Below are 23,234 nucleotides of genomic sequence, written 5' to 3'. Positions count from 1 at the left end.
AGGGGGAGCCTACTATGCAGCTAGAGACAGAAAAATACAGGTCATTTTACCGGCTTCACAGACATTCCAGAAAATGGCATCGTTCAGCCTGATGAATGCAGCGGAAGTTCTTGTACAAAACGACTCGGTGCCGGGAAGGGGGAGCCACCAGGCCCACCGCAGGGAAGGAAGGCGGTGGGCAGGTGGACCCTCGGGGCAGGAAATGTCCCGTGCTTGCTGCTGTTGGTCTAGGACCATGGTCGGCAAACTCATTCGTCAACAGAGCCAAATATCAATAATACAACGATTGAAATTTCTTTTGAGAGCCAAATTTTTAAAACTTAAACGTCTTCTAACGCCACCTCTTCAAAATAGACTCACCCAGGCCGTGGTATTTTGTGGAAGAGCCACACTTAAGGGGCCAAAGAGCCGCATGTGGCTTGTGAGCCGCAGTTTGCCGACCACGGGTCTAGGAAATTGAGACAGTTGTCCTCAGAGACACACAAATGATGATTTTTTTTAAATTCGCACCTCCTCCCTCCCGTCTCCTCTTTTACCTATGAGGTCTCTTTCGTCACCCGCTCAGGCTGCCGGGCATAGGAAATAGAAGAACAAGCAAAATAAACAACGCCGACAGCACCTCCAAGCTTCTTAACTCCAACACAGGATCCAAAAGGTACATTTCAAGGACAGAGGCTGTGAAGGCAGGTTTGTTAGGTGGCCCCTGCAGACTTCCCTGTCGCCCCAGCCATGCAGCTGGGCAGCCGTGCCAATGGGCAGCCGAGTGGGCGGGCACCCTGCTCTCTGCCAGGCAGGCTCCTCCTTGGGCTGAGCGCGGGGCTGAAAGGCAGGGGCACCACGCTCCCCACCAGCCCTGGGTCCAGGCTCCACAAAACGTCCCTTTGTTTGAAAATCAGTTTCAAAACATTCTACTAGAAACAAAATGAAATGTAAGTAATTTAATTTAAACTACCACCATCCCATGAGTCTAACATTAATAGGTAATAGCTATTGAATTCTTACTCGGTGGCAGATGCTGTTCTAAGCGCTTCACGTGTGTTTATCCACTTAATCCGATGAGGAGGCAGCATGATTGTCCCATTTCACAGACGAGGAAACTCAAGGCCCGGGTGGTGAGCTGTCTGGCAAAGGTCATGCAGCCAGGGCAGGGTTCTGTCTTCGTGTCTTCTTGTTCCCAGTGCCTGGCACCCAGTGGGCACCCAGGGAACGTGCATACTCGTGGGATGTTGGCTGACCGACGGGTTGGTTAGTTGGGTGACTAGCTCATTGGACTGTTAGGGGCCCAGCACAGCCAGGTTCCGTCTCAGCACAGTCACTTCTGAACGGTAGGGCCTTGTGGAAGTCACACCCCCACCACCGCACCCCCGTGTGCCTCCGTTTTCCCCATTCATCAGGTGGACATGGGACTTGCTCCACCTTGGGTTGCGGATTGAGGAGACCCATGCATGCAGAAACCTGGTGCGTGGTAGGTGCTTAGCAACGGTTGCCACGACGCTGAGTTCCAGCTGTCAGTGCAGCTTTGCAACCCAGTTGTAGACTTGGGACACCTGACGAGTCCCCTGGACATCTGCCCGCAGGATTCCAGACGCGAGCTCACACTCCAGGCGGCAGCACAGACAGCCCTGGGTGCTGCATGTCAGGCGCCGGAGACCCCTCTGTTTAGGTCCCTCCAGATGCGAATGGAGTTGTTTGCACCCATCGGGGTAAGTGCATGCTCCGGCTGGGGCCCCTGGCCCCGCAGTCAGCTGCTCCCTCAGGGGTCAGGACATGCACCTTGAGTAGAAAAGCTGCTGCTGGCTTGTCTTGCTGTCACCTATGAAACAGGACCCAGGCGCAAGGGCCTGCGCTGGAGAAAGGTCTCCCAGGCCCGCATCCGGGACACCGCCCAGGGTCTGCTAACCAAGCAGTAATGACAAGAATGGACCAGAGTCTTCCTGCAAACTTTTAACAAGAAAATAACCCACCACATAAAGTCACCTTGCCAGTAACTGCCCAGTGGAGGAGGAGCGACCCCCAGGACATGGCCTAAGACTTTGCAGCTCAGTGTGTGGTCCCTGGGCCCTCAGCACGAGCATCTCCTGGGAGCTTGTTAGAAAAGCAAAACCTCAGACCCACCCCAGAACCTGCATTTTACCCCCATCTCCAGGCGACGCACCTGCAAGGTGGGAGGGGCTTGCCTGTGGGGTGATGTCCTACGAGGGCTCCTGAGTTTAAACAACGCTCTGGGCACCAAGATCAGGGCGTGGTTGCCCTGCCTGGGCACGTCCCGGGCTGCTCCCGGAAGGAAGTGTCCTCGGAGCTGGGTGGGCAGGGGCTTGAAGGAAGAGGAAAGGAGAACATTCCAGGCGGTAGATTGGGGCAGCAGGGACGAGCGGTCAGTCGTGCAGATGTTAAAGAGCATGGGTGGGGGTGGCCCGGGGTTCAAGAACTGCCCGTGGGAGATGCATTTCCCGAAACTTGGGTCAGTGTTTTCTCCCCTGCGGGGGGCACCGTTCCTCTCCCCCTGGCTGTCCCCGAGCCGACGGGCCCACACGGGACATCTCAGCGCCTGCTCTCCTGAGTGCTGTGCGGTGGCCCTTGTCCCCTGTGAGGGTGACCCTAGGTGAGGTGTCGCAGCTCCGCGCCAGCATTGTGCTGGGCACCTCCCTGCTCGATTCCGTTTATTCCTGACCTGGAATCGAACCATGACCTCCTAAGCCACACAGGCTGGGCTGTTTCATTCATTCTTAAGGACAGCTCTCCGAGAAGGTTCCGGAGAGGCCGAGTGGTGAAGAGCTCGCACACAGGAGCCAGACTGCCTGGGTCCACCGCTCACCTCCGTTCCTCGTTTGCAATGCCCTTGGGAAAGTTACAGCTGATTTACTTACCCACATCTCGAAGTTTCCTCTTCTGTAGAATCTATAAATATAAAAGTCTTAAGTGACCATCCGACCATTCGACCGTCCGACCAGTAGCTATGATGCGCACTGACCACCAGGGGGCAGATGCTCAATGCAGGAGCTGCTGAGCTGCGGTGACTTGGCAGCTGAGGTTCTGGGGTGACGCGCCCAGAATCAGAGAGGAGGAAGCCCGATTCCAGGGTGCGTCACCCGAGAACCGCCTTCTCACAATCCGGGACCCCTCGGGGGATGTTGGAGAGCCGGTTTCGGCCTGATCCCCGCAGGCCAGGGCGAGGGACCCCACCTGTGCACAAATCTATGCACCGGGCCTCTGGTGGAAATAATAATAGGATGCACTTCTTAGGGTCGCTGTGAGGATGAACTACATCACAGCTAGTCGGTGTTACATGTGTCAGCTGGTGTCACTCTTATCAGCCCCATTGATCAGAGGAGGAAACCGGGCTCTGAGAACTTCAGTGCCTCCTCGAAGGTTAATTATACTCCACGCCCTGGACAAGGACCCCCCTCAGGGGCTGCCCTCTCCCTCACTTCTGCCCACAATCCCCTCCTCTAGCCCCATGCCCCTGCTTCCCATCCATCTCCATCCCACCAGCAGGAAGCATGTCGCCTCCGGTGTGAGCCTCTGAGCCTGTTCCTGTCACCGCCCCTTTGCGTAGACTGTTTGCTCTGCCCAGAATGCCACCTCCCAGCTCTGCCCACCCCGATGGCACCTTTCAGAGCCGGGGCCAGAGAACGCCTCTGCACATACACCTGGCAGAGGCGCCCCATCCTCTGCATCCCCGTGAGGTGCCCCCTCACGTTACCGGCTTCTAACATTCATTATGAACCTTGACTCACGAGCGGCTGTCACGGCATCTGCTTTCTCCTGAGTGGCCTCACGGGAGTGCGCCGGGCCCTTGGCAGGTACAGGGAAGGCCTGGGACTGCAGGGGGGGCAGGGCCTTCCCCGGCGTGGGGACCCGCCCTCTCGGACCCCGTTCCTGGCCTGGGGCTCGTGGCGTCCCTCCATTCCGCGCAGGGTTTCTCAGCCTCGGCATTGCTCACACGCGGGGCCGGATAATGTCTCATTAGCCGGCTGTTCGGTACACTGTGGTATGGTTAGCAGCATCCCTGGCCTCGACCCATTAGATGCCAGTGGTACCCCCTCCCCGACATTGGCCACCAAAAATGTCCCCAAGAATGACCCAAAGTCCCCCTGAAACAAAACCGCCCCCAAGTGGAGAGCCACTGCTGACCAGAATTTCCCCCGGGGGGCCAGGATGGGAGGGGTGACTTCATCCCGGGAGGCTGCAGGGGGGTGAAGTCCCCAAGTCCGCGTACAGGGAGCTCACACAGGCCGGGGCGGGTAGGGTGGCCGAGGCTGGCGGATGAGAGGGGGCGGACCTCGCTCCTGCCGGCATTGCTGGGGGGAAATGTGGCCCAGCTTTTGCCAGATCTTGAAAGCGTTCACAAGGAGCCAGAAACCCCGTCTTTTATGTGAAATCCCCTGGTTCTTCAATGCTGGCAACTCGTGTGCATTTTTAAAAACACTGTGGGAAAAACAAAATATGCCTGTGAGCCAAGCGGGGGCTGCCGCCTGCCAGCATTGCAACCTTTCCTGTACACCCACGTTCCCCCCAGACGCGGCTCTCCAACCCGGACCCCCCAGTCCCCATTCCCTTCGCACTGGTTTGCGCCTTAGAAACCGTGAACAAGCCCTGGGCTAGGCTCCTGAGCCCGACAGCCCCTGCCCGTGTGGGTCTCTCCGTTCCCCCCGTCTGAGGCCCAATCCCAAGAAGCCGGAGGGCTCTGAATTCCTGCGGGAGAGAGAATCGGGGAGGTGCCCCGGGAAGAGCTGAAGAAGCCCGAGCGTGTGCCAGCGCGGGCATCGGTTTCCTGGGTGACCTCGGGCCATCGCCCCCCCCTCTCTGGGCTTCAGTTTCCTCCTTCGTCGGATGTGCGCAGGATGAAGAAAGAGAAAGGACGTTGAAAGCATGGGCTCTGCTCCTGGAACTTGGATGAGCATTTCCCTTTGGCAGTGCCGAGCCCCAACTGGCTCGCCCAGTGCCCAGCGGGCATCCTTGTCCTCACACGGACCTGGGCAGGGACACGCTGGCTCTGCCTCCCAGCTCAGGCCCTGCATTTCGGAGTGGTTCTCTGGGCCGTCTCTGACGGACTCTCTCCCCTGAACAAGTAGGTTGCTGGTGCTGGAGGCTGCTCCAGGGGTAGAGCAAACACCCGCATCTCCTGACTCCCTGTCCAGTGCTCCTCTGACCTAATACATAGGCATCTCCCAGGAGTGGGCGCTAGTGAGATGTGCAAGAGAAACAGACAGACCGATGGACCCTGGACTGCACGGACTCTGCCGGGAGCTACCGAGGCCTGAGGGCAGTGGGGGGGGGGGACTCCGTGCCTGGAGCACCCAGGCGGGTCACTTACCTGAGCGAGGGAGGCAGGGGTAGACGGTAGGGGCAGTGGGCATGACAGGGGGTGGGGGGCACACTGTTGCCATGTGCGATGGAATGGGGGTTCGCTATTTTTTATTATTATTATTTTTTTAATGAATCTTTATTGTTCAGATTACAATTGTTTCTCCTTTTTCCCCCCATATCTCCCCACCACCCAGTTCCCACCCCCCCTCTGCCCTTACCTCCCCCCCACTGTCCTTATCCATAGGTGTATGATTTTTGTCCAGTCTCTTCCCGTACCCCCCACACAGACACCCCTTAGGGGGTTCGCTATTACCAGACCTCCTGATTTTTCTGGAATAAAGCCATCTGAATCTTTTAGTGTAAATGACCCTCACTTGAAAGTGTTGGCAGCTCATTTTTTAAATGTTTTTCAGTAGAGTGCTAGGAAAAGAAAACACGTCTGCAAACCATATTTGGCTCTAGGGCCACCAGTTTGCAACCTCTGCTCCCTTCTCCTACCCTCAGTTTACTCTGCTTTAAAATGGGTATAACAGTACCCCTCTCTCATCGGGCAGTTGAGTGATTAAATGAGATGATGCCACTAGAGGGCCTATCATACTTCGGGGCCCACAGTAAATGGTAGCTATTGCTATTAAGATGGGGGGGGGGTACTTAGGAGAAGTGGGAAGGGGCTTGTTAAGGTCAGCGCAGGGCAGCTGGGAAGCCCTGAGCCAGAACTCGGGACCTTTCCATCCATCCACCCGTTCGCCGGTGCGCTTGCTGCGTGCCTGGCCCCTCGGGCACATGTCCATTTAAGATCCGCCCCTGCCTTGAATTTGCAGGGGAGTAGGATTAGGCCCATGCAGCAGCTCGAGCAGCTGTCCTTCACCCCAGGCACCCCTGAGTGCCCCTCCACGGGGCCCTGATTTGGGAGAAACAATCCATTTTCAAAGGTCAGGTTTGAACACAAGACTGGCGCTCCTTTCATATTTGGCAAAACACATTTTTTGCTTGTTTGTTTTAATGAGCAGCTTCAGGGGGAAGGTGCCAGCCCTTCGTACGTGTCTGTTTCACAAGTCTGCCTCCTGAAACCCGTTCCAAAGATATTTAAAGGACGGCTCTGGGAAACGAAGGCGTTACAGCAGATTCTAATTAGTCCCGTTGGGAGTCGGGGCGGCTGCAGACGTCTGCCCCGAGAACGGAGCCCAGGGCCTCGGGTGGCCTCCTGATGTCCAAGCGCAGAACGCTCTGCCTTCCCCCCGGGCCTGGCCCACGCCGGGGCAGCGGGAGGCAGGCAGGCCGCCCGGCCTGGCTGGGGGCCCTGCAGCCACAGAACCCCTCGTTGCTGGTGTGGTGAGGACGGAAGTCCGTGTGCTCCGCCTTGGGAGCTGGAGAAGCCGGAGTCCCTCTGGCTGACATGCCCAGTCCTGGCGGGCGGGCGGGCGGGCAGGTAACTCCTAATTATGGGAAAGCAGCCGCAGGCGTGTGTGGACAGGCCTCCCGGGGCCCAGGCAGGTGGCCTCCTGACAGAGGAGGGCCTGGCGTTTGGACTCTGGGTGCAGGAAGTCATCGGGGTGGGGGAGGGCAGTTATGTAACTGTGACGCCACGGCCGCTGAGAAAGTGACCTTGCTGCGCTCCACTGCCTCGTTCCTCCCACTCAGAAGGGCATGGAGACCTAGCAGCCCTTCCTGTAGGCAACGGCACTGGCCCCTCAACTTTGTCAGCATCAGGGGTACCTGGAGGGATGTTAAAACAGACTGTCAGACCCCCCCTCCCCCCGCCCCGCAAGTTTCTGACTCAGGAAGTGGGGGTGGGGCAGAGAATTGGCATTTCTCCTAAATGCAGGATGGTGCTGGACACAGTTAGTCCCCGGGCCACTCTGAGAGCCGTTGCTCCAGGCCTGATGAAGTCAGTCTGCCTGGGCCCTGGAAATGCTGTGTGCCCCTGGGCCAGTGTCTGAGCCTCTCTGGACTCCTGTTTTTCTCAGGAGAAGCCAGCTTTGTCTGTGAACAACACCCGCCCTCCGCCCCCGCCCCTCGGGTTGACATGCCTAATTACTATTTGCAGGTAGCTCAGAGGCCTTCCCATGAAAGGCCCAGGCCTTTGCACAGGCTTCTTACCCCATGGGAGCTGAGGGGCTGTAAGAGAGATGAGCACTTTAAGCCTTAAAGGGACAAGCCAGGCCAGTATCTCTGGGCATCAGCACTCACCCTGCATGCAAGAATCTTGAAGCAGTTCACTCGCCTGGTCTTTGGGATCATTTTCTTTCCTTGGGGAGGTGGGTGGCAGAGGTTCACCACAGTCCCAACGATGAGGCACCCGTGGCACGGAGAGGATAATCCCAGTCACATATCTGCCAGTAGTTCCTTCCCGTGTTAGCATCCCCGCGCATTGAGCTTCCTACACGCTGGGGTCCTTCCCCACGGTATCGAGGACAGGACTCGCGGCGGATGCCGAGTGCAGACTGACCAAATGAAATAAACAAGTGAACAAATGGCTCCATGACTAAACAGCCCCAAAGCCTCTCTGTCTGCCTGTCTGTCTGTCTGTCTTGCCCCCCCCCCGTCCCCTCCCTCCCCGCAATCACGTGGTTCCCACCTATGGTCTCCTTTGCTCCTCACAGAATAGTCTTGGGGAGATAGGCAAGTATTCTTATACTCATTTCACAGGTGAGGAAACTGAGGCCCCAGGAAGGTGCCTGACTTGCCCAACTTTACTAGTTAAGTAAAAGGCAGTAACAAAGAACAGTATAGAACTCCGTGCCTCAGGCCCTCACAGCGGCCTCTCCCCGAGTCTACTCAGTTTCGCATCCCTTGTCTGTGTGAGCGCCATCCTGCAGGTCGTGGCAGTGGGGATGCAGTTGGGAGAGAGGTGAGCTAGGAACCCAGGCCCTTTGGGTTCCTGGGGTGAGCGTGGGGAGGGGCAGGGCCAGCAGGCAGGCACAGAGGAGCGCTGGAAAGAGTCTGTCCTTTGCAGAGATGGCCAGTGTTGCCCGGGGGCTGCCTCAGGCCCTCTTGGGGTCACGTGCTAGCACACCGCAGGTGCCCCTGGCAGGCTAGACAGCACGGTGGTTGGCCTCCAAAGCCCAGAACGGTGCCTGGCACATGGTTGGTGTACAATCAGTATCTGTTGAATCAGTGCATGAATAAATGAAGATAGACTTGGTTGATGTACTGCGTCTAAACTTACCAGCTGTGTGATCTTAGACAAATCCTTTCACCACTTCACGCCTGGGATTCTTCAACTGCAAAAGCAGAGTAATAGTTACAATAACAAACATTACTGGCATAATAATTTTAAAAACAAACAAACAAAAACAGGCTCTGGAGCCAGAACTGCCTGCGTCTGAATCCTGGCTCCACTGTCTACTGCTGTGTGATCTCAGCCAACCTACTAAACCTCTCTGTTCTTTGGTTTCCTCGTTGATAGAGGGAGAGTAACGATGGTACTCCTATAGTATCGTGGGGATTAAAATGAGCGGTATGTGGAGAGTGCTCTCCCAATCTTACTAATAACCCTCAGTGATGGTGATTCCTTCTATGTGCATTGGTAAATTAAATAACATTTAAGTATCAAATACCGAGCAGTGTGCCTGTCACAAAGGCAGAAGTGCTAACTAACTAGTAACCGTTATTCTTATCTTGGACACTAAATCATTACTAACAGGGCCTGAAGCCTGTCTGTCTGTCCCTATGGCCTATGGCCCTTTGTGTCTGTTGAGTCACACAAAGGAGACAAAAGGTCTTAAAATTGCTGTGGGGGACGTTCTTCATTCCCACCAACTCAGGGTTAAAGGGCCCCAGACGGGAAAGGTGAAGTACTGCCAGTGGCCACCAGGGGCAGCAGAGAACCCATCCTCAAGTCAGCCTGCAGAGGGTTCCTGGAGTCCCCTCTTTAGGAAATAATGACAAACGGGTTGGCTATTGCAACCTGCCACAGGCAGGCATTCCCCGTAGCCCTGGCGTGGGAGGCTTTTCCCAGAGAACACTCCTCCCTCCTGAGGGTTAGACTCCCAACCCTACCTCCATCAGCCACATCATCTTGGATAAGTGCCTTCGTCGCCTTAAACCCCCGTTTTCTCATCTGAGACATGGGGATGGGGTGATTTTGAGGGTTGGATGAGCTAGAAAACACAGTCCCTGGGGCCAAGTGAGTGCTCAGTTAGTGACACCTGTTGCCAAGGTAGCATCGTGGTTGTTAGCCTGGACTCTGCAGCCTGACAATATAAGCCTCAGTCCTGCCTGCTCCTCGTACTGGCTGGGTGTCTTTGGGGAAGTGACTTGACTTCTCTGTGTCTGTTTCCTCACCTGTACAGTGGGGGGATGATAACAGTACGTGAGCCTCTCAGAGGTGTTGTGAAGATTAAATGAGCATGCAAATCCGTGTAGCAAATGCTATGTCAATGTTTGCCAGTATCGGTATTATAAGTCATAGTATTTGTGACGTCACTATTTTTATTCTGAATAAGCTGCAACACTTTAACTTCCTGCAGAAACCTCACTGCTTGACAGGAACTGCCCAAAAGGGGGCTTAGAAGAAACAGGAGAGGCGTGGCCCGTGGATAAGGAAGGACGTTTTCCTTTGCTGCTCTTGAGAATCTGACTTGGCACACGGACTGCCTGACAGGCGGGTGAGAGACCAACCACACTCTGTGAAAATGCTTTGATGCTCAGCTCGGGGCTAAGCCTCTGCCTCCAGGGCAGGGCCTTTGGAAGCCCCCCAAGGGGATCAGGATCTTTGCCAGGTCATTTGGGGTCCCGGAGAGATCGTCAAAGCAGACCGGCCGGCCTGTGGCAGGCGCATAAAAGTCTCCAGCCAGGAAGGCCTCGCCAGGACAGATGGCAGGATGGACCTTGGATAAAACCCTCTGTCCCCCCAGGGCAGAGGTCTTAAGTGGCTTTGGAGAAAACCCCAATCTAATCCTTCTTGCTGCACCTGTGCCCCAGAGTCCTACTGGGACGGCCAGGGAAGATCAGCAGGTGGCCTCGGCCACAAAGGCATCCCAGGGCCAGGCCCGAGGACTTCCAAGCCACTTTGGAGTCCCCAGGAATGGATCGAAGGCAGCAGATGTCCGTGCAGATAGCAGGAGGCGTGTGTCTGGCTTAGAAGCAATGGGCGTGCCCCTCGGACCTTCTCCAACAAATGTCCCTCCTGCCTATTTTTTGAGGGTTTACCCTGCGCTGGGCACCATTCAGAGCTCTCCATGTGCCTCTTGTCATCCAAACCTCCCACCACAGCCCTACATGGTGGTCCTCACGATCACCTCCATTTTACGGGAGCAAAATCGTCTGTCCAAGATCCAGGGTTCGAGCCCCCTGAGAATGAGTCCCCAGCCGCCTAGGGCAGCAGCCGCCAAGGCCCCAGGTGATGACTGCCTCCTGGTATTCACACCTTCCTGTCATCGCTCCAAAGAGAGTGGGAGGGACCGAGTGACTCACGTCTAAGGAACAGAAAGGGGGAAACGGTGATGGATGTCTTTTCCGAGTCAGGTTACAAAGAGACAGCGGCTTCGCCTCTCTGCACACACCCCACACGGGCCCCCTCCCCTGGCAGACACAGGCGGCCAGTTGGGTGTCGATCTATAGCTCGATGGTGCAGAACTGACGGCAGCCTCTGACCAACAGCCAGGGAGGAGCTGAGGTTCCCAGTGCGACACCCCGAGCCCTAGGAATGAGCTTGGGAGTAGATCCTCCCCAATGGCAGCCTCGCGTTGACTGCAGCCCCGCCAACACCATGGCGACGGCCCAGGAGAGGCCCTGAGCCAGAGGCGCCCAGCTCAGCCACCCTGGGTGCCTGGTCCACAGAAACGAGAGAGAAAAAAACGCTGGTGTTTGGAGCCACTGAGGTCTGAGGTGATTTGGTACACAGCGATAGGTAACTAACACACGTGCCATCACTACTAGCAACACACACAAAACATACCCACACAACAGCCACGGGAAGGATGAAAAAGCCCAACGCAGGCGCGGCAGGCAGAGCTGGGAAAGCCGCTCACACCCGCTGGCCCGGCCCTCCATATGCTTTTGCCGTGGACAGAAAGGGCCTTTGCCAAGGTCGCACACAAGCTGAGGGGGGCCAGGCGTTGCTGTGGGGGTCTCCAGGCTCCTGGAAACTGTTGCCAGGCATTCACAAGGATGTTAACCCACAAAACTGCGTGTCCTGGGGACCCGAGTTGCTACCTTGTCTTTGATTCAGGTGCTTGCAGAGAGTAGAGTGATGTTGGCTGGAAGGTCTCAGTAAAACTGCTTCTACACATACTAAAACCACAGCCAGGAAGAAGAAAAAAACGTGAAAAATTCCAGTGGGCTCAAATGTTCGGCTGCAAGCAGGTACTAAATATAGTGGGTTCCTTGAATGCAGTGTTTCGTATATTTGTTGTCATTTTCCCCTGTAATCTAAAGGAAGCTCCCCTGGGAATGGGATCCGCACTGACCCCTTGTGACAGGGTCTGGCCTCAGAGCTTAGAGGCACAGCAGCCTCCCCACCCTCTGCTGGACTGCCCATCCTCCCTCTCCCCATCCCCCCCACTCCTGCCCCTGAATTCCCACTAAGCTTCTGCTTCCCGCAAAGATGTCCCGAGGACTGGATGGGGACAGTTCCCTTTCCCCACGCCCAAGTCCTCCCTTCCTGCTGCCTTGCAGAGTCCGTACCCTGTGTGCCCCGGAGAAGGAGACGGGGAGCCAGGCCCAGCTGTCTCCAGCATCGATTCCCAGCATCCCTGGGAGGCTGGGAAAATCTTCTGGGAGTTGGACCAACTACATAATCGGCGGATGCCAATGCAAATGGAACGTGCGAGGAGTCCCCCGGTTAAAAAATAATTAAGTATTTTAAGGCGATGACAGCAGAGCATTAACTCGGGCACAGGGCCCTTCTGCCCAGAAGCTGGCCTGGCCTTGGGGTCTCCACTAAAACCCACCCTGAGCTCTCCTTCCTGGGGGGCCTGGCCACGCTGCTCTGGGCAGAAAGCGGGTTGTCCACCTCTTGGCTCCCGGGTTTCCTGGTGCAGACCTGAGCAGAAACGTGGCCCTGGCCCAGGGTGTCCTCGGAAGCAGAAATATACCTGTGTGTGGGGACACAGCACGCATCCAGGCCAAACTTTGCTGAGTAAGGAGAGCCGTGGAATTGCGCCAGGGCTGTGGGCTTGACAAACGGCTGGGCTTGTTGGAATGCACGTCGAAAGCATGAGCAGACTTCTAAGAGGATGCAGAGGGGACCGATAAAGGTAGCAGTGAAATGAGCACTCGTGGCCAATGGGCTGGATAGAAACTTCTAGACATACGTACTTTGTTGGTCTTTCTCCTCCCTCTCCTTTTCCCTCTCCTCTTTCTTCTTCTTAAGGTTTTTTTTTTTTTTTTTAAAGAGTCGCCAAGAACTCAAACTTAGCGTTCACATAAAAATTCATATTCCTAGTAGCTCTAAAATCAAATGAGAACCTCTGGTAACACTAGAGCCACATTCCTGCATGACAACCATCTACTGCCTCCTCCACAGGGGCTGGTGGCCTCTCGTTTGCCGCAGTCTCCACCACCCCCTAACGTCTCCCTGACACAGAATCCAAGTGCCAAGTGCTACGTATCTGTGCCTGTACTGCTGTTTTCTGGTCATGGAGTTAGGAGGAAAGTGCATGTCTGTAGCCAAAGTGAGGAGATAGAGGGTGGGCCAAGAGTTCCATGTACTTTGAGAAACATGGGAAAGAGAACGTTCCTTTGTGGAAGCGAAGAGCCTCCCTACATGATTAATATGCAAAGAGGATCTAAGTCGCCATTCTAAGGGAACAAACTAGAGCAGGCCCCACAGCCCCCATCACTCATTCACGTCCCCGGGGTGGGGTGGGGGGTCCCTGGAGGCATCAAAACAGAGGCTCCGGGGCTGGACGTCTCCAGAATCTGAGGGCAGTCCCAGCTTCTCCACCCCCCGGGGCTCAGAGCCCTCTTTCTTTTGTTCCGTCCTGCCTTTTTTATCCCAGCAAAGGCCTTGGACTTGGGGGATTCCCAGCACCTCCTCTCACTTGCTGTGGGGTCAGCTTCTTTCCCCCAGAGTGGTGTGGGTGTTTAACCTCATGGGTAGTTTTCGTCCTCAGCTGGGAGCACCATCAGCATTTGGCACGCTGGCCAGCCCGCCCCTGGGCAGTCAGGGTTCCAGGGAGGGGAAGGAGGTCTGAGGCTGCCCTGTGGCCTCCAGGCATGGGGTAGGGGTGGGAGGAATGCGGAGGTGGAAGCTGGGAAAGCCAGGCCAGAGAGGGTGTGAGCAGGCAGTGCTTCTCAACCACAGACAGGGAAGTGACCAAGTGAAAGGTTGGGGAGACCGGGTAGGGAAAGTAACTCAGTTCCCACAGCTTGTTGTAGAGCCATACGCCGACGACCTAGGCATTCCCAGAGCTCAGGCCTGGGCCTGTGTGAGCCATGGGTTACCAGCGAGGCCCGGGAAGGGCGGGGTGCATGCGGCCTGGGATGGGAGGCTCAGGTGCCCTGGAGAGTGTGTGACTCCTCACCTGGCCATGTATCCTCAGCACCCTGGGTCTACAGTGGGGGGTGGGTGGGGGGGACCTGACCTGCCTCTGGGGGCTTTGGGGAGATAATCAGTTCTAAAGAGTACCTAATCCCTAGATCAGAGGGGGCTCAGAGCTGCAAACTCACTTGACAGCGAGTGAGCATGGCTAGCCACTGGCACACCCACTCCAGTAGGAAGGTTCAGATTTTTAGGGCCTCCAGGATGCCGCCTTCTACAGAGCTTAGCTGGCCTGGTACCTTGGCTCTCCACCTACTCCCCAAATCCAGGCCCTGGCCTCACCGGGGAATCACCTCGCCTGCCACAAGGCTGCCTTAGCGAGGACTCCATAAGCAGCACCGATGAGGGACGGAGGTGGAAATCACTATTGCCCCATTTTCTAGATGGGGGAACTGAGGCTTGAGGAAGTGAGGTGCAGACACAGGGTTCCGGCCCTGGATCACAGTCTCCCCGCGGGTATGGACCATGTCAGTTTTCTTCCCCGCGCACACAGTGAATGCCCTCAGCATTCATTCGCTTACAGAACTGTTACTGTACCGACGAGTGAGGTTCCTGTCCCAGGGCGCCCACCCCTCCCTGCCCACTCTCTCTGCCCCCTCCCGGCCAGTTGCTGGGACTGCAGTCCTTCGGCGAGGCTGTCACAAGGGTGTCAGAGGGTGCAGAGAGCCACGCAGACCGGATGCCGTCCCCTCCATGCGCTCGCTCGCTTGGGGCTTTTCGGACCTGGGTTCAGTACTGTCCGACCCTGCGACCCCGGCCATCTTTCCGCCGTCCGTTTCTCCGGGAATGAACACGGTGGGGATGCACCGAGTGGCCTGGATCTGGCGCGCCATGGGGCGACGCGGAGCTCCCCGGGGCGTGCGGGCGAGTCTGGGCGCGGCGGCGGGGCCGGGGGCGGGGCCGGGGCGGGGCCGGGGCGGGGCGAGCGGCCGGCCCTCGGCAGCCCGGAAGGAGCGGGAGGAGGAGCCGCTGGAGTGAGAGTCGTTCCCATGTGAGAGGCTCCGCGGCCAAATTCCTCGCGTGCGGCGGCGGCGGCGGCGGCGGGCGGCCCGGCGTCCGGCCGGACTGAGAGCCCTGGTCCGACGCGTACGGGCGGCCGGGCGGGCGGCGGGGGCGGAGCGCGGCTGCGCCCAGATGCGGCGGCCGCCCCGGGGGCTGTGAGCTGGGCGCCCGCCTTCGGGGCACCCCGCCCGCCTCGGGCAGCGCCCCCCCGGCACGCGGCATGCGGGCGGCCGACTCGGGCTCCTGGGAGCGCGTCCGGCAGCTCGCGGCGCAGGGCGAGCCGGCGCCTTCCTGCGGGGCCGGGGCCGGGGCCGGGCCGGCGCGCCTCCCCGGACCAGCCGCTGGCGAGCCGTGTGCGGACGCCGCAGGGCCCGGGGATCGGCTCCGCGCCCGGGCTCCCTCCGTTCGAGCCGATGGCGACTGCAACCAGCCGGGTAGGTGCGCGCCGGGAGGGGAGGGCAGGGGAGGGGGCGGTGCGGCCGCGGGCCGGGGGAGCGGCGGGCCGGGCGCGCGGGGGCGCTCCCCGCCGGGATCGCGAAGCCGCTGGTGGCAAAGTTCTCGCCGTGCGCGGAGCCCAGAGCGTGAGGCCGGGTGCAGGGGAGAGGCGCGGAATGCGAGTTTGTTCCGCGCGGGGACGGAGATGTCGGGGCTCCACGGCTTTCCCGCCGACCCCCCTCCCCCCAGCTGAGGGCTGCATGGGGAGGTCAAGGCCACGCCTGCCGGTGCGGTGCGGTCCCGCGGCACCTGGAGACGCGGCTCTGGGCGGGACCCAGCGCCGGTTCTGGGCAGCTTGGCACAGGGGCCAGCCCCGCGGGAAGTACGGGCGGCCCCCGTAACCCACTTGGTAGCCCCACAAAGTGCCCGGAGGAGCCCTCCTTTACCGAGAGGACAAGGAGTGATTTGCATTTGCTGGGAGCGAAGAGATTTCTCTTAACACTTGAACGGCTAACGCAGAAGGAGAAATCGCCGCGGTGATTCGGTCTCCTTGGCTAATCCACCCAAGCGGATCCCAGCGTTTTTCGTGTTAAAATACCCCGAGTGGGTGTGCTCATTCCATTCTGCTCCGGTCTCAGCTGGTCCCCCAGTCACACCCCCATCCCGCAAGTTATGTCATGGGGGGAGGGGGGCGGGGCAGAGGAACCCCTGGATCCTTGGACTCTAGGCTGGGAGGAAATTTAGATGGAAGGTGGAGAGTCTGTCATCAGCAGTTTGAATACTTTTCCCAGGAAACATTAGAAGGGAGCATGCGTGATTATTCATTCGTTTTGAACACCGATTGTGTCCCAGTAATTTACATGCAATGTCTCCTGGAATCTTATCAGGGCTCTGGGAAGGAGTCTGTTATCCCAGGGAAGATGAGAACTGCAGGAAAGGCCTGAGGGTAATGGACTTGCCGTGAGTTGCCCCCCCCCCCCCAACCTTGATGCTGGGAACTTCTAATTTTGTCTTTCAATGGACATCAGAATGCCTTTCCCAGGCAGCCAGTGTCCCAGCTAAACGTTCTTTTTGTCCTATGAGGAACTTCAGCCTGCAGCCAGGCCCCCTTATTCCAGGCTGCCTGTTGGTGGCCCCAGGGGATGGAATTCTGGGGGCCGTGGTTCCAGCCACAGGAACGGGGACTGCCCAGCAGCTGGCTCTCATTAGCTGAGCTCCCGCTGGTGTCCTGGAGCAACTGAGAGCTTGGGTCAGCACGGGTCCTGAAGAGGGACCTGAGCTCTGGGGGGAGCTTGAGTCCCTGGCCGTTTGGCCTTGGGGCTGAGCCAGCTGAAGACAGCCCCCCACCCCACCTCGCTCCCCTTCCCCAGCTGCATGGAACATGGTCCGGGACTTGATGTAAAACAGCATAGATGCAAAGAATAAGCAACTGGGACAGCTTGGGCAAGTGGCTTGAACACTCATGTTTGGAGCATTCAAAGCTGGTGTCTGCAAAGCACCTCGCCTCGTTGGTCGTTGATGCTTAATGCGTCTTGGTCGCCAGCCTCCCTTGCATTAGGAGGGGATGCTGTCTCCTCCATCGCCGCCCTCCTGCACTGTGCCAGGATGCCTCCGGTCTGGTCTGTAAAGGCCTGGAGTGATGCAAGGCCGGGGAGGTGGTTATTATGTAAACATTTTGAAGATGGCTGGGTGGAGATACAGCTGTTTACTTTGTGTCTACATGACTCCCGTGTGTGTTTCATAATAACAATAACCTAATGGCAGGGTGTCGCTGAGAGGCCTGTCTGAGGTCTGGGGTGGCGGATGTTCGGATGGCCCTCAGGTGGCCCTGGAGGCCCTGCAGATCTCCTTGCCTGATTTGCAGGTGATATCACTGGCCTGAAACAGGGCCGAGCCAGCAGCGAAACCCGGAAAGTTTCTGAGTTCTCTCTACCCAGCCACCCTCCACCCTCGGCTGGTCTGGTTCGGAAAGACTAAATGAAGTTTCTGAGAACATCCACGGTGTCCAGGCCTTGAGGACAGCCTGTCGTGGACATGGGTGTTACAGCGCGATTTCCTCTGGGAGAATCGTGGGAACTCGTCTGGCGTAGCACCACAAGCTGAACTAAGCATTTTAGCCAGGCAGTGAGGCGACTCGCCCCAGGATCTCAGCACATCGGTCCCCAGCCCAATGCGATGCTGGGTTTCAGGAGCTGAAGGAGTGCCCTGTTGGGTGGTGGGAGTCCAGTCTGGGGAGGAGGACAGGGAGAGGGGACGCTTGATTGAAGGGATGGAGGACTGGGCATCCTGTCACCCTCCTGAGATCAGCAGGGTGGCAGGCCCGATGCTGGTGACCACTCTGGCCTCCAGGGTGGGGCCTCCGCCAGGGGAGGTTACCGTCCTCTGCACACAGACTGAGGGACCAGAGCAGGAGATGTAGACGTTAGATGCTTGTTCCATCGGCACCTGGTTCTGCCGAGATACTTGGTGACTCAGTTTCCCTGTTGGTGGGAATAACTCTGTCTGGGCCCCAGCGGAGTGAACCAGGGGCTCCCTGAGTGTTCTCGGACTGAGAACCTGAATTGTTTCGTCTTTGGTCGTCCGTTCATTCGGTCGCATTCCTTGAGCATCTCCTCCTGCCAGGCAGTGTTGTAGCTACCAGGGAGGTAGCAGCAAAGGAGACAACCGCAGCCCTGGTTTCCATGGAGCTTGTATTCTGTGGGAGGAGATTGCCGGTAGGCAGACACGCAGGGGTTGAGTCAGGGGGTGGTGAGCGCTGTGCGGGCAAGTAAGGCCAGGTAAGGGGTCAGCGTGATGGGAGTGGGTGCTCTTTAGTCTTTAGGTAGGCGGTCGCAGAGAGAGCCAGTTCCAGAACCAGGGGCATGGGTGCTGAGTCCCTAAAGCAAGAGGGCGTTGCCCACTCAGTTAAAGGAACCCAGTCATTGTTTAAAAGTTCTTGGGAAATTAGTGTCTTTGTCGACTGGGCCCTTTATCTGTCCACATCGGAAGCCCACAGCCTCTGGGCCCAGGTCAGATGCCACACTAGCTCGTTCAGCTCAGGCCCAGCGTACATGCCACATGACCCGGGGCCACTGGACCCTCTACCTTTTTTTTTATATATATATATTTTTATTGATTTCAGAGAGGGAGAGGAAGAGATAGAAACATCAACGATGAGAGGTAATCATTGATTGGCTGCCTCCTGCAGGTTGGACCGAATCTGCAACCCAGGCATGTGCCCCTGACCGGAATCGAACCTGGGACCCTTCGGTCCGCAGGCTGACGCTCTATCCACTGAGCCAAACAGGCTAGGGCTCCTCTACCTTTTTTATTAGTCATTTGAGTTCTTAGCTCCTCTGGCCCCTCTCCTCACTTAAAGTGCAAGGAGGAGGGACCAGACCTTTGTTTATCTGGGCATTAGCTCCCAGCATTCTACTCTCCTGAGGCTTGGAGCTAACCGTACCCCAAGCCTTGTCTTAATCAGTGGGCCAGGAACCCCCGGGGAGGGTGCGATTGCTAATTTCATCCCCCCAGGGGGGTGCTCAGAAAAAGCGAGTAACTTGCCCACAGTCACATAGTAGGTGTCACAGCCAGGATTTGGTCCCCGATTATAGATCTCAACGCAATGTGGAAAGACCTGGTACTCATCTAGAAACCTACATTAAGTTTCCAGTCCGGTTTTTCTTTAAATGTTTTTTAATCCTCACCGGGAGGCTGTGTTGGTTTTTTTGTTGTTTTGTTTTGTTTTTTGTAATCCTCACCCGAGGATATTTTACCATTGCTTTTGTAGAGAACGTGGAAGAGAGAGGAAAAGACAGAGAGAAACATCATTGTGAGAGAAACACTTGGATTGGTTGCCTCCTGCCCGAGCTCTGACCAGGGCCCAGGCCGGGGAGGAGCCTGCAACCGAGGTACGTGCCCTTGACCAGAATCGAACCTGGGACCCTTTGGTTCGCAGGCCGACGCTTTATCCACTGAGTCAAACCAGCTAGGGCCTGTGTGGTGTGTTTTTTATCTGATTTTAGAGAGAAGGAAAGGGAGGGAGGGTGGGAGGGGGGGGGGAGAGAGAGAGAGAGAGAGAGAGAGAGAGAGAGAGAGAGAGAGAGAGAGAGAGATATGGACCGGGAATCGAACACACAACCTTTTGGTGTATGGGATGACGCTCCAACCAACTCAGCCAGGGCTCTTTAAAGTTTTATCTTTTAAAAAAGATTTGTCCTCTCCTTGACATGCTTTGTTTTAAGCAACTCAGACATTTGCTTATCTTCGCGCCTCCTGTAGTATCAGCAGCTGGGTCAGCTTGGTGTTATCCCTTCGGAAAAGGATTAATGCTGGGTTAGAGGGGAGATTAAATCTCCACTTGGCTTTGGGGTGCTCTTAGGAAACCGCCCACTGGGACCCCGAGGGTTCAGTGTGAGCTTCCTTGTCTAATGGGTGAGACAAAGACATTGGGGCCGTGGCTGTCCTGGACCATCAGGAGTGAGAGTCATTGCTCTGGAAAGAAACTGAGATTGGTTTTCCTGGAGAGGCCTCCTGCGGCCCAGCACCCTCCGTCCTGTGTGGCTGCTCCGTGAGACGAGTTGAACCTTCCTTCTGCCAGGGCAGGTGGCACACCATAGTGGGTGCGGGCACCAGCTTTGCCATCAGACACCCTGGTTTGAATTCGCCAGCTTTGTTCCCAAGCACATTCTTTAACATCCCGAGCCTCAGTTCGCCCATCTATAAAATGGGATCACATTGCCCACCTGAGAGCTTGTTGGGCAGGAATCCGGAGCATCCTTCATCCCTATGGAGCCAATACTGCCTGTGCCATAAGGGGGCAGGGGAATGCTCATTCATCCAGAGTCCACAGAACTTCAATGAGTGCGTGTATATGAATTTTTTTAAAAAAATTTGAAGTTTGAAATACTGGGATTTGATGAGACAGGTGATTCCGAAGGACCACTAGCTGCTTATTCGGCCTTCTGGGTCACCAGGAAATTTCCATAAGGATCATGATGCACTCCTTACGTTCTCTGTAATGTTCCAGTTGCGTTAGCTGGACATTCGCTAGGACCCTCCAGCCATTCTGGAGAAAGAAGCCTTTCCTTCTCTTTTAATCATTTCAAGAGCCATTGGCATATAAGGAAGCCCGCAAACTCAGCCCTGGAGTTAGCCTCTCCCACCCACCGCGCAGCCAGCTAAACAACGTGGACCCTCGGGTACACTGGCGGGCGCACAGATGTTAGCCCCAGCAGATAAACACGCCCCACATGTCATTAGAGCCGGCCACGCCATCGCGTGGGGACCCCGTGTTTGCAGTGAGTCACTAAGGACTTGGAAACACCCCAGGGAGGGTGGCGGCCGAGGTTACCAGGTGTGCACCGGCCTGTGTGTGGAGTGATTTGCATGTAAGTGCATTTCGTGTTGAGCGTGTCAGATGAGTGCCTGCCAGGGAGGGGGGAGCCTGGGGGTGCAGTATGGCAATTCCCGCCCCCCCACCCCAACTCGTCCTCGGTTCACGTGCTGGGCTTTGTGACTGTTTCCGGGAACACCCACCACCTGGGGCCCGTCTGCAGGTGCCAGCAGCCGCGGCTTTGGTTGTTGCCCAGATTTGCAGGTTTGGGCTGTAACTTTATCGCAGGCGCTGAGTGTGCTCAGGACCTTTTAACTGTACGGAGGCTTCGGGAAGCTCTCCCTGGGGGCATGGGGAGAACTAGAAACAGCAGCTGCCGGCTCCGGGTGCTTGATTCCCTCCCCACACGCACGGCTCCACTTGGCCAGGGCGCTCCTGACCTTGCAGTCCTGCGGGCCAGGCAGAAGAGGATGCCCAGGACGGGGAAGAGCCACATCCGGAGGGCCGGGGGAGCCACACGCTTTGCTTCTTGCATTCCTGCTGCTCCCTCACCCTGTCAGACACCTGACATCTGCCCGTCTTCCAGGCGACATGGTGGAGGCTTCCCAGGGGGCAGTGAGTGGCTGCCCCAGGCCGCCCTGCTGCCTGCCCACTTGCGTCTCCTCCCTGCCATGTCCAGCGTCGGCGGATGAGTCCTCGAGGGCCAGCAGGGCACCGGAGGGGCTGTGACACAGGGAGTCACGGATTCTCTCTCTTCCCGGCTCCTCCGGCTCCCTGGCTTGCAGTCAGCCAGAGGCCGTTGGGGATGAGGGCCTCTGGGGCCTCCACGGCTCCCCTGGCTCCAGGAGACTGTACCCCACCCACCCCTCTGCCCCAGCCTGAATCAGAGGCCACCTGGCCCCTGACGGGAGGTTTGACCCGGACCGTTCGGGAACCTAGAATGACAGAATCCTGAGAAGGAAACCTTAGCAGCGATGGGGGCAACTCACTCCCTCTACAAGCTACAAGTGGGGAAACAGGCCCGGAGAGAGGCAGGACCAACCTGCTGTCAGGGTCACATGGGTGTCCCGGCCGGACGGCGACTGTTCCCTCTCACCTCTTTCCTGACCCCCCAGATGTGGCCGCGGCGGTCTGGGTGCTTGCGGCATGCCCAGCCTCGGGCTTCCCCGCCATTCAGACTCTGGAGGGCTGGGCGACCAGACTTGGAAAAGCTCGGCATTCGCCTTTCTGGGACTGGGCTCACCTTAAAGGAAGAACCCAGGAGGCTCTATACTCTCGTTTATCCGCTGCATCCTGACATCCCCCCCCCCCCCCGCAGCACCCCTATCCCTGCACAGGCTCCCCGAAGTGGACAGTAGGTATCTGGATACCCTAGTTAAATCCTACTTGTCCTTTTCTCCTTTTAAAAATTTTTTTTAATTGATTTCAGAGAGGAAGGGAGAGGGAGATAGAAACATCAGTGATGAGAGAGAATCATTGATCAGCTGCCTCCTGTATACCCCACACTGGGGATCGAGCCCGCAACCCAGGCCTGTGCCCTAACCATGAATCAAATGTGACCTCCTGGTTCATAGGTCGACGCTCAACCCCTGAGCCACATAAGCTGGGCCCACGTTTCCTTTTCTAATCCAGTGTGTACACACACACACACACACACACACACACACACTCATCTCCCGGCACACGGCCTCAGAATCTGTTAGACGGAGGCCTGTGCAGCTCTGTCCCGCGCACTCACAACGTGCAATGGCGAGAAAGAAGCCAAGTGCGGCTTTGACTTTGCTCGGAAGCCCCACTCCGCCGCTCAGGCTGCCGGCAGCATTTCTGTGCCTTTTATTCAACCAACATTCCTTCTCCCTGGAGCTCCCACCTGAGCCAGGTGCCGGGCTGGGCGCTGAGGGGCAGAGCAGACCACACCCCTGACCTGACCCAGGGTTCCTGCTGGTTCTTTAGACTTGGCCCCAGCCCCGCCGCCCACCCTCCCGGCCCCGCTCGGATCGCCTTGGTTGTTGGCCCGCGTGATGTGCACGTGGCAGACGTGTTTGGCGAGTGGCTTGCCTGTGCTTCCTCTGGCCTCGGGAGCAGGGCGGGTCCCGTCCCTTTCTGTGCTGTGGACTTTCTCCTTCGGGTGGGAAGCCCAGGGGCCTGCGGGTGGGGGTGGGGAGGCTCTTCCTGGCTCTCTCCTGCGTGGGAGGCCTGCCAAGTGCTGGGTCCCAGGGGTCAGAGGGCTCCAGTGCAGACTCCCAGGGCCCCCCTCTAGAGAGTGGCTCAGCAGATCCAGGGTGAAGTCACGGACCCTGCACTTTTTCCCCATTTTTTTCTTATTGTGGTAAAAAATATCTATAACGTAAATGTAACCATTGTTAGTGTACACTTCAGTGCCATTGAATAGATTCACAATGTCAGTGTATGCAACGAACACCACTGTCCAGTTCCAGGACTTTTTTATCATCCCAAACTGAATATGTCCCCATGAATTAGTCACACACACCCCCCCAGCCCCTGCCTGTCTCCACCATTGGCCTGGCCTCGGTGCCTCATGTAAGTGGAGTCACACGGGATTTACAGGACTCTGTTGACGGTCCATCGCCGCTGGCTGTTCGCTGGGCCCCCTCGGCAGCATCCCCTGGCCCGGGCGGGCTTGCCCTCCTTCCCATGGCACCAGCCGTCACCGCCTGGAGCTTC

At 57.2% G+C, this 23,234-nt stretch overlaps 1 protein-coding gene across 2 annotated transcripts in view; it reads left to right on the top strand.

Moving 5' to 3' along the window:
- KAZN (kazrin, periplakin interacting protein) overlaps nt 1-23,234 on the top strand; it is a 340,583-nt gene that overhangs the window by 213,957 nt on the left and 103,392 nt on the right. Inside the window, exon 1 of one of the 2 annotated variants that reach the window (XM_079777754.1) lies at nt 14,690-15,234. The exons of the other annotated variant lie outside the window; for it this stretch is intronic. Coding sequence (XP_079633880.1) covers nt 15,021-15,234 — 214 coding nt within the window. The 5' untranslated portion in view covers nt 14,690-15,020. Of the gene's footprint in view, nt 1-14,689; nt 15,235-23,234 lie in introns of those variants that run through there. 2 annotated transcript variants of the gene reach the window in all.

The sequence above is a fragment of the Cnephaeus nilssonii genome, assembly GCF_951640355.1.
Source record: "Cnephaeus nilssonii genome assembly, chromosome: 7".
Lineage (NCBI taxonomy): Eukaryota > Metazoa > Chordata > Mammalia > Chiroptera > Vespertilionidae > Cnephaeus > Cnephaeus nilssonii.
The sequence above is the reverse complement of the archived record's forward strand: the minus strand, read 5'-3'. Positions and strand labels throughout refer to the sequence as shown.